This window comes from Drosophila virilis, chromosome 6, assembly GCF_030788295.1.
Source record: "Drosophila virilis strain 15010-1051.87 chromosome 6, Dvir_AGI_RSII-ME, whole genome shotgun sequence".
NCBI classification, from domain to species: Eukaryota; Metazoa; Arthropoda; class Insecta; order Diptera; family Drosophilidae; genus Drosophila; species Drosophila virilis.
The window spans coordinates 973,186-984,419 of NC_091548.1; the positions used below are offsets into that span (position 1 = coordinate 973,186).

At 37.7% G+C, this 11,234-nt stretch overlaps 1 protein-coding gene across 6 annotated transcripts; it reads right to left on the reverse strand.

The window, feature by feature from the left end:
• Nucleotides 1-1,375: 1,375 nt before the first annotated feature.
• LOC6636222 (43 kDa receptor-associated protein of the synapse) lies at nt 1,376-10,298 on the reverse strand. Of its 6 annotated transcripts, none has more exons than XM_070210655.1 (9): nt 9,967-10,297; nt 9,434-9,491; nt 9,290-9,372; nt 9,037-9,221; nt 6,856-7,515; nt 6,679-6,795; nt 4,723-4,914; nt 4,466-4,665; nt 1,386-3,848 (listed from the first exon to the last, which is right to left on the reverse strand). In XM_070210655.1, exons 2-9 carry the CDS (start codon nt 9,469-9,471, stop codon nt 3,416-3,418), a joined length of 1,908 nt encoding a protein of 635 aa, XP_070066756.1. In that variant the 5' UTR covers nt 9,472-9,491; nt 9,967-10,297; the 3' UTR covers nt 1,386-3,415. The 6 variants fall into 6 exon arrangements, with proteins under 6 accessions (XP_032290141.1, XP_070066756.1, XP_070066757.1 ...); XM_070210656.1 differs by having other exon boundaries at nt 10,132-10,296; XM_070210657.1 differs by having other exon boundaries at nt 10,272-10,289.
• Between the last annotated feature and the right edge of the window lie 936 nt (nt 10,299-11,234).

The following is an 11,234-nucleotide window of genomic DNA, read 5'->3' on the forward strand; positions in this document are numbered from 1 at the left end:
AACCTACCCCACAAAAAATAACGGCGCATGCGCTCTCTATTTTCGAATACTGTTACTGTTGTTGCTTACTCTCTGAGCAACTTTTTTCGTTCAACTAAACAGAAACTGTGTGTGCTTTAACCAACAATAACTCGAATCACTTGTTTTCTACAATAAAGACTCAAACTAACTTATGAGTCCTCCTAAAAATATATATTTTATATTTTATATATATATATATAGGTATTGGTATCTATATACACATATGCATATGTATATGTGTTAATCTGATAGATTACGATTTGACATGAATTCGGTCTTAGCCTTAACGCGCATGTGTCATTCAAAATAATATATATATCTTTTTAAACCCTTCTAGAGGGTATGATGATTTTGTCACGAACTATGTCATCAATAACAAGTCAAGTATTCATTTTTAATCATATCCCTCTGTATAAACAAAGCCACTCTCTCAGTCTTAATGATATTATCTGGAAACTTTGCATAGGTCCATCTTTTCTGCATAGACGTGATCGCTCAAGAAGCACACGTAAAAATTGTTCTCCTCCAAGATAGACGCAAGATCGCGAGATCCACGTACTTACAAAAGTTTTTTGACTAGCGCAAAGAGAATGTTACAGATTTTATAACCATAAACCTGAAATATATATTCTTGATCAGCGTCAATAACCAAATCGATCCATTTATCTGCTGCCAGATTTAGATACCAAATTGATTTTGTATATATATATATATATATATATGTAAATATGTATGTATGGAAGTATGCATGTGTATATATATGCATGCAGGTATGAATGAATGAATGTATGAATTTGTGTATGTGTTTATCTTTGCAAGTATGTGTGTATGTGAATGTGTGTGTATGTGTTTGTATGTGTGTGTATATTTGTATGTATGTGACTATTTATGTATGTATGTATGTATGTAGACCAATTTGTCTTGTCGCGATGCAAATTTAAATAAGGAAACACATTTATTAAAGCTGTACTCCACCTAGATTCTTAAAAATGTAAGTAAGGTCGCAGGCTTCGAAGCTGAGGAGCCGAAGAAGCACTAAGGGAACGGAGCAGATATGTAGGTAAGTATGTATGTATGAAGGTATGTATGTAGGTATGTATGTATGCATATAATTATTTATTTATTTATTAATTAATGTATGTATATATATATTTATTTATTTATGTAGGTATGTATATATTTATTTATTTATGCATGTATATATGCACGAATGTATGTGTGTATGAATGTATGTATGTATATATGTATGTATATGTATATGTATTTTTAAGTATGTATGAGTGTATGCATGTATGTATGTATTTATTTATGCATGTTTGTATGTATGTATGTATATGTATGTCTTTATCTATGTAGGTATGTACGTATATATAGGGTAGTAGTAGCACTAGGAATTTTTTGTTTTTTTAATACCTACCTTAGGAAGCTGGACTGTATGTAAAAGTAACTCGGCGCGGGGCGTTGGGTCTTCTAGTCGGACACTTCCGACTAGCCCAGCAGCGAAATGTAGCAAGTTGGCGGTTCGATACTGAAAGAATAAGATATCCAACGGCATTTTATTAACAACTATTATAGAGAAAATACAATTGATTTCATCAGTGATTGACTTTGTCCAACAGTTGTCATGGGTGACGATCTGTACTTAATAACCACTTAAAAATTAGGTGTGCTTAAATACTTATGTGCTTCATAGATAAGAATAGTTAAAATCTTGCGAATCGCCTTAAACATCATGACTAAAATACATATACACAATTTCAGGTGTTTTACTGAATATACTTATGGAATTGTTTACAGGCATATTTAAAGGTTGCAACAATAACTTAAATATTAAGTTAGTTAATTATTTTGGTTACTTTTATTTTTATTCTTACAAGTACACCAAAAAAAAAAAAATTGCCTTCATTTAGATAATCAAATTGAAATTTAAAATTTAATTGGTTTCAGAAAATTCTTTTGATTAGAAATATTTCATGCGTTTTGCTAAGTGAATTAAAACTTTATTAATTCAAGATATGAAATTATGTTCATGCATTTATATTAGCTAATTCAATTTAAATTATTTTTCAAAATGAACTTAATGACTAAAAAAAGGTGCATTTCTAAATTTGACATCAATACGGCCTATTTTTTCTGCATGTATTTCTTTTCACGCTCAATTATTAATTCATATAGATTTTCTGAGTGTATTTATTTTCATACTCAATTATTAATTCATAAATATTTATGTACGAATTGATTAACGGATACTCGTGTTATTTAATATATGTTTACGAGCTATAAAAGTCTACATATGTAGGATTCTATGTTATCTGTGTGTTAGGTATAACTAGCTATTCATTTAAATCTTTGAAACTTTAACAATTTGTGTGTCATTTTGATTTAGGTACTTAGGTCTCTTTTGCTTTCTTCCTTTTACCCAACAAAACGAAGCAGAGCTCTGAAGCTATTCCTCCTCTAATTGGATGTTTTATTTATATTCTCAAAATGAATCAAATATGATTTCAGATATTAGAATTTTAAGGAAATGTGGAATTCATGTATTAACCCCCGTGGTTCTTCTTTGGCCAAGTTTTTATACACTGAACCCATCGAAAATAGGTAAGACAAAAAGATTTGTGCAGGCAGTAGTAGTATATATATTCTCAGTCAGCATCAATTCGATTCGATCTAGCCATTTCCGTCCGTCCGTCGTAGAACGAGTTTATTTTTCCGACTATCTATAACTATCCCCGTTTCCAATCGATAAATACAAATAAAATAGACACCTCTTTTGTCGCCTGTTTAATGTGCCTTTTCTTCATAGCTTTAAATAAACCCTTCAATAGTTTTTCACTGTTTATATATGGCAAAATGTATATTGGTTTTGTACAAATGTCTGTAACAGGCAGAAGGAAGCCTCTCCCAACCCAACTCCGCTCTAGCCATGCCCATCTGTCTGACTAGCCCTCCTTAACTTATTGCAGTCAGGGATTTAAAACTAAATTCTGTTTTTGATCAGGTTTCAACGAAATTTCACCAAATTAAATCATTACATAACAAATGAATAATGCCCTAATAAATAAATAAATACCCTAATTTGAACTGGACATTATTTAAAGGAGTATAGGAGCATAAGATCTACAGAAGTAGATCTAATGCAGAATATTTCATACAGATCGGTTCAGAGTATAAAAAATGGTACCTTAAAATCAGAAAGCTTAAGATAGAAAATATAACGCCGAGAGTCCCAAAAAAGTCCTATGGAACACACTCCCACAAAATTTTCTTTAACAACTGAAAAGTCTCGAAAGCCTAGTTAGCGATAATTAGAAAAATAATTATTGGCGTTTGAGGAATCAAAAAAATTCTGTCTATAAGCTATGTTATGTGTTTGATTATCTGGACCTTGAGCCTAGACGGAAGATGTCGCGTTCCTTCCGCTGTCGATGGTCAGGCTCGAGGCTCGCATATTCAGGGAAGCCAGCGACAAATTGCTGCGGTAGACGGCGTTGGGAGAAGCATTTGCTGTCAGGAGTAGAGCCGTGTTCGCTATGCTGGGTATTGATTTGTTTTGGAGCCCGTTACAGAATACGGCGGACTCATTACCCGAGGCTCGCGTTGGCAGCGGCAACAGAGTTTCCGAGTTGAGCGACATAAATCCATCGAGATTGAGTCCATTCGCGTTTAGCGTCGCGATCCTAGCACCATCTCCATCGAAGTTCTCAGTTTCGGCTGTGATCTCGTTCCCATAGAGCTGCAGGCGGGAGCTCAGCAATTTATTGCACGCCGGACACGAGCGCGCCGATATACTTTTATCCCGTCGGCGAAAAATTTCATGAGCACATCTAAAAAATATATAAATTAAAATTATCAAATCATATTCAAGCTGAATGATTTTTAAGGATCAGCTCGATTTATATATGGGCTAAGATTGTTCTACAAAAATCAATTTAATTTTTTCTCTTTATACGGAAGATATGTTAGCTTTTCTCACTTGTTATATTCTTCTTAAGGTTGTTTCAAATTTGTAGTCTATTCCCCTTAAAGTATATATGTACTATATTCTTGATTAATATCAGAAGCCGAGTCGATATATATGCATGTCTGTCATTCTATTTCTCTCTTAAAGGAGGACGACGGCCATGTAAGACCTAAGTGTAGATAGATAAAGAAATTTGCTTTTCACCTCAAAAGGTGAAGGGAAGGAAAGATTTTCTACACGTAGTTTCGGGCTGTCTGGTCTAGTCTGTTCTCAATTCAGGCAAACTGTCTGCACTCTGAGCTGTTGGCGAAAGGTAAGGCGTCTCCAATCGAAGTCGATCTTCAGCTCGCCCAATCTGGTCAACAAATGAAACCCTTAACGGCTTCAGGTCACTTTTAACATGTCAATAAATTAGGTTCTATTTTCATTTTTTGCTTGCTGGGTTCAGAGCATCTTCTAATCCCGACTAAAAGTAATGACCTGGCATGCAATATATGCGCACACGGCAGGGCTTCCAGGCTGGCGGGCTGAATGCCAAAAACTTCTCCACAGGCACCACATATCAGGCCAAGGGCCGCGTCAGTCTGATCGGCCAAACGGAGGTGAGTGTTGCACTGGTCCTCGTCGCCCAGGGCCCGATATATGAGTGCCAACCGACTGCGAATTTTCCGAACCAACAACTAAAATATATATAAAGAATTAGAAATTATTCTTGTCGATTGGAATAGGTGCCGCACCTTCGCCCCAATCGAGCTGGCGACCTCCAATAGCCGCGTATTGAACTCCAAAGGCCTGCAATTGCAGATCTTATTTTGCAGTCGCAAGGTTTCCAGACATCGGGCTGCGCCATCCATCGCCTCCATCTGGGCCATGCGATCGCCCAAAGTGGCCGAAGTTCCCATCGCCTGCTCATACTGCCGAAATGCTCTCTAAGTTTGAAACATAAAGAATTAAGCTTATATTAAATCTTATTATACCCTGAACCCAGGAAAAATGGGTAAAAAGAGTATATTGTATTTGTGCAAAATGCAAATGTATGTAACAGGCAGAATGAACCATCTCCGACCCCATAAAGTACATATATTTTTGATCAGCATCAATAGCCATGTCCGTCTATCTGTCCGTCCGTCTGTCCATCCGTCTGTATGTATGAACGCAAGGATCTCAGAAGCTATAAGCGCTAGAAATTTTAGGTATAGATCCTCCTAGTACCTACGCAGATCGAGTTGGTTTCCGATAATCGATAACTTACTCCGTCTCCAAGCAATTGATAAAATCGATATCGACATCCTGTTTTTTGAGAAAATGCAGTAAATATTAAGAGCTAAAGTCACAAAACTTTATATGTTTCTTCTAAAATATTATATATACTTATATATCAAGTAACTTTAATTTTATACCTATCGCCACCTCCCACAGAGCTATAAATCAAGTGAATGACCTCACTTATTTTGTCAACCAATCTAAGCCACAATTTTAATGCAATTGACTTTTTGAGAATACACATATATTCTATGGTAGAATAAGATATACTGTAGAAAATTTCATTAGGATCGGTTGAGAGAAAACCAAAGTTATATGTAACTGCGTAATTCGATGGCACAGCTAGCGAAAACATCAAGAATTTCTGTATACATGTACACACACACATTCATGCGCGTCTGCTTCGCATTCTATCGCATTCTAACAGCATTGAAATAACGAATTTTTTCTGTAATGCTATTTTAGTTCGTTTTTTTCTCAATAATACTTAATTATTGGTGTGGCTGTTGAGAAGAGGCATAGCAAGTGTTGGGGTCTGTCGCGAATTCGAGCCCTACCTAGGAAATTATTTTCTTTTTTTCTGTTAATTAGATTCGTCAGCAAGTAATACGGTCAGTTGAGAGTTCGAGCCCTGCGAAGGGAACTTTTTTTTTATTTATCTTTATTACTTAAACGAGCGCGTTGCGCGGACTGCATTTGACGTTGGAATAAGAGGGTTTAAAGTATTCCCTAGTCGGGAGCTCCCGACTAGAACCTCTTACTTGTATATATACTAAAACCTTTGTAGAAAATTGTATATATTTGGACTGATGCAGACAAAAAGCAAACCCCTAGGAATATTGAAGAAATATTTCAATCTGTTGTAAAATTCAGCAAGTCGATTTGTCTCTACTCTATTAATGCCTGTCTGTTTGTAAGTGTACCTGTCAGTCTTTCAGCATCTCTGTCCGTCTGTCTATCTGTCTGTCTGTCTGTCTGTCTATCTATCTGTCGGTCTATCTGTCTTTTGGCGTGTCCGTCTGTTCATCGGTCCGTCTGTCTATCGGTCTGTCTATCCGTCTATCTGTCTGTCTGTCTGCCTATCATTTTGTCTGCGGCTCTGTAAGTCTGCCTGCCAGTCTCTCAGCATCTCTGGCTGTCTGCCAGCCTGTCTATCTCTCTGTTTGCATATTTTTCGGTTTGTCATTCTCTCTGCCAGTGTGTCTGTTTGTCTGCATGTCTATCTACATGTTAGATGTCTAATGTCTAAGATTTAAGATGTCTAAGATTTAAGAAATCGGAAAAACTGTCTGATTTCTTCCGAAATATCTGGACACGGCTGTTAGCCTAGGTTATTTCATCAAACTGGGAAAAAAGGGAAGTGTCTACAAGGGTATTAAATATGCTTAATATCCTTAAGGGACATCAAAATGTACTCCATTTAGACTTACGCCCTGCCCTATACGTACGTCAATATCCATCTTCTTGCGGTAAATGTCGCCCATAACTCGGATACTTCGTGTATACGTGGCCTGATCTCCAGAAATCAATGAGAGCCTAGTTGCTTCCTAGATATATAAAAAAAGATGTGAAACATGAAAGTCTAGAGAGTACTTTATCGCACGCACCAAGCAATAGTCGTGGGCATCTCCAAGCTCTCCCTGTTTGCGCAATGAGGCTGCCATTCGCAGCAAGGCGGCCCTGTGATGGCAGGAGTTCAGGTCACCCAGTTGTAGGGATCGGGAGAGATCGTATGCCTTGGATGCATATGTTGCACTTTTGTCGTTGTCCTGCAGCCGGCTAAAGAGTTCGGAGAGCGCCACGTAAACTTGCAGCTCGAGCGAGGGATCGCCAATGGCAGTGGCTATTTTGTGGGCACCCTGAAGCCCCTCCAGAGCTCGCGAAAAGCCGCCCATTTCCAGATAGACCCGTGCCACCGTCAAATGTACCAGGCCACTGCGGCATTTCGTGCCGGACTCATTGTAAAGCGAATGACGTGCATAGGCCAGGGCCCGCTCCAGACAACCGAGGCTGGCGTGAGCCCGGCTCAGGTTCAAGTACGTCTCGGCGCGCATGTTGGGCGAATCCAGCTCCTCGGAAATGCCTAACTGCTGGTGCCCAAAGTCAATGGCGTCTCGATACTTGCCCCAGTCCATGTGTGCCTGGTACAGGTAGCCCAACAGCTGAAAGCAGTCTTCCCGTCGACAGGTACCCTTTAATGCACTCCGCCAGGTGCGAACTGCCGCAGTCTGATTATGCTGCTCGTACAATCTCAATCCACGTTCGATCTGCAAACGAATAATGAAATTTATCTCGAATCGAGAACGATTTCCAGGATACACGGTACACAGGGGCTTCAAATTATTGTAAGATTGATTTAAATGTCACAATCTTCATCCGGGTTTTACACCTGATCTTTATACAACTTGTTGAGCTTAAATGTGTTCGCATCAATTGAGAAATCTCTATTTCCCAAATTCTTTGATATTAACAACAAAAAACAGGAATGAAGGCATATCTTCGGCATGCCGAAGATGTAATACCCTTGCACAGCCAACCTTCTAATAATCCTAATAATTTAAAACGGAGAGACTAGTTTGCATATAAGCAGACAGACGGACACGGGTTAATCGACTCAGCTGTTGATACTGATCAAGAACATATATAATTTATGGGGTCGAAGAAGTCTCCTTCTACAAATTTCACAACAAAATTTTAGGTACCTCTGCAAGGGTATACAAATTAAAAAAAAAACAAGTAAGAGGTTCTAGTCGGGAGCTCCCGACAAGGGGATACCCTGGACCCTCTTATTCCAACACCAAATAAATTAATAAAAAAAAGTTCCCTTGGCATGGCTCGAATTTGCAACTGACCGCACTACTTGCTGTCGACTCTACTCAACAGCCACACCAGCAAAAAACAAAAATAATAATACTTTCCCCGGTAGGGCTCGAACTCGCGACAGACCGCACCACCTGCTATGTCTCTACTCAGCAGCCACACCAACAATTGAGTACTTATGATAAAAAAAAGGAACTTAAATAACATTACAAAAAAAAGATGCAATTACCATGCTATTAGAATGCGAAGCAGACGCGCATGAATGTGTGCGTGTACATGTATACAGAAATTCTTAAAGCTGCTGCCCCATTCAATTGCGCAGTTGCATATAACTTTGGTTTTTCTTAACCGATCCTAATGAAATTTTCTACAGTATATCTTATTGTACCATAGAATATTTGTGTATTCTGAAAAAGTCAATTGCATTTAAATTGTGGTATAAATTGGTTGGCAGTAAATGTTGGGTTATTAACTTGATTTATAGCTCTGGGGTGGTAGCGTTGAGGTGGCGATAGGTATGAAATGAAAGATACTTGAAATATCTATAATATTCTAGAAGCAACATATCATGTTTGGTGGCTCTAGCTCTTATTATTTACCCAATTTGCTAAAAAAACAGGATGTCGATATCGATTTTTATCGATCTGCGCGGGAACTAGGAGCATCTACATCTAAAAATTCAAGTCTCTAGCTCTTATAGGTTCTGAGATCCTTGAGCTCATACATACGGACGGACGGACGGACGGACAGACAGACGGACATGGCTAGATCGACTCGGCTATTGATGCTGATCAAAAATATATATACTTTATGGGGTCAGAGATGCTTCCTTCTGCCTGTTACATACATTTAGATTTTGCACAAATACAATATACCCTTTTACCCATATTTAGTGGGTTCAGGGTATAAAAAAACAATGTTCTTTCTCAGTCAAAGTTGAAAAATAGTATATACGTATATTTATGTACCTTTCGTTTCGCTATGTACTGACGCAGACTTCTTTGACACGACCAAAAACAACTGATTATGGTGTTGACCTGGCCGGAACGAGCGAGACCCGGGCGAACCCACAACGAACGGGGTCCCACATCCCCATCGGGGCTTGAGCCGTGTCCGGCAATTCTCGAGTAATTCTCCTCAAATTGGCATAAATCTGTACATATAAATAATCCCGATTCACTAATAGTTGGCTCACATTAGATCTACCTGCATTAAACAGACCATTGCAATTATCCAGCAAGTATCGCGATCCATCGGGAGACGCAAGTAAATGTGTTGCTGATAAATTATGACTTTGCGGGATGCTAAATATATATGTCATAAATAATTGAATTCTCCATTAAATAAATTCAGTTTCCCACTTACCTAAGCAGATCCTTTGACGCGATGCTCTCCCATGACATGGCTCTTCCTTATAGGGCTTCTTTTTGTTTTGGTTGTCACAGTAAAAAGATTTTTTTAAATTAATAATTAATGAAGTACACCTAGATATTTGCAAGTCAATTCTATATATAAAACTGCGTAGCTTTGAGAAATTACACACTTAAGTTTGGAAAAACAGCGGAAAACTTTTAGCATCTGATCCCCCTCAAACTCATATTTCACAAATATCTTTGTTCAAATTCATTTCACACCTTGCGAAAACACCATTCCACTTGTAAAAGTGTAAATTGGGGATCAAAAGGTCTTTTGGGTTTTTGAGAAATTCCAAATCGAAATCGTGGCAAAATAGTTTCTGTTTTTTGAATAAATACGTATTTTATTAAGAGTTATTCAGTGTTTTCCAATTGGATATCTGCCATTTATTCGGGTGCATCCAATTAGATTTCAACTGCAATTGGTGTTTTATGTAAGGAAGAAGATTTATTATATGCTCCGTGAAAAAACATTGAGCGTACCTTTTTGTCTGGCTGGAATTGAATGCACGTGACCTTGAACTATTTGAACAGAGCTTCACTTCTGAATGCACTTTTACTTGCGACTCTCAAGGCAATCCAATAAATGCGAGAGTCCTTGTTTTTACCCCGCCCTTCTACTCAAAGATAAAATTATCTTACCCTTACAATATTAACCCGAACTGTAATAAGGTTTAACTATCGTAGCAAAACAGTTGCAGAATTTATGAATTATCTATTTATGTTCAAATTGTTGTTTCATTTTAAACAACTTAAAACTATAATTCGCGAGCAGGGGTTGCTCTTACTATTAGTCTGGATGCTGTGTCCAAATTAGAGTTGACGTGTGCCCTCCTTTCTTTTAGGGCTGCCAACATTCGTAAAAGCAAAGGACTCGGAACCTGAACTAGTTCCTTCAGTTATGCCCGATGGTTCGGCGGTTGAGCTTAAACGATATTTTCAAATAAAAATAACAGATTGAAAGAACCTTCTTTGATTGCAGAGATAATGGCTATTGTAAAGTGTGGATTTCGGCGTTTTATTCTTTAACACAATCTCATACTATCTTTCAAAAAGTGGTCGCCAAATGAAAATATCGACACATTCCTCCTGCTCTTATCGATATTACATTTAAGAGTTACAAGCCAAAGAATGTATCGGTATTCCATTTAACCACTAACCAAACAACATATAGACTGGACATGAGTACCGGAAAGCAGTCACAAAATGTATCGGAGGCATCTGGTCCAAACTCGCGAGTAAGGGATAAAAGATAAAAGTTAACAGCGTTGCCGTTCTATCGCACAAATCGTATGGAAGAGAGTGCGCCAAGCACTTTCCTGTAGAGTAAGCGATTCAAAAATACATCACATCTATGTCTTACTCCCTTACTCGCGAGCTTGGACCAGATGCCTCCGATACTTTTTGTGCCAATTTTGCGGTACTCACGTCTAGTCTATATGTTGTTTGGTTAGTGATTGGATCTACCCATCCTTAATACCATTAATGCAGACAGTAAGACAAAAATGGTAAATTTTAGCTGTCTGCTGTAATCAAGCATAATTTATACAGTTTGTCAAGTAATTGTTTGCAAAGGGAAAAACAGCACACAAATTCATTTTTAAACTAATATTTGACCGAATAAAACTATTTCTTAATTGTTTTTGCATATTATTATTATTCTAGGTATTCTTCATAGATATAAGGCACAAACATAACAAAATTCAAAACGCAAATGTAAAAAAAACAGACAAAACTAAAATGAGGCAATT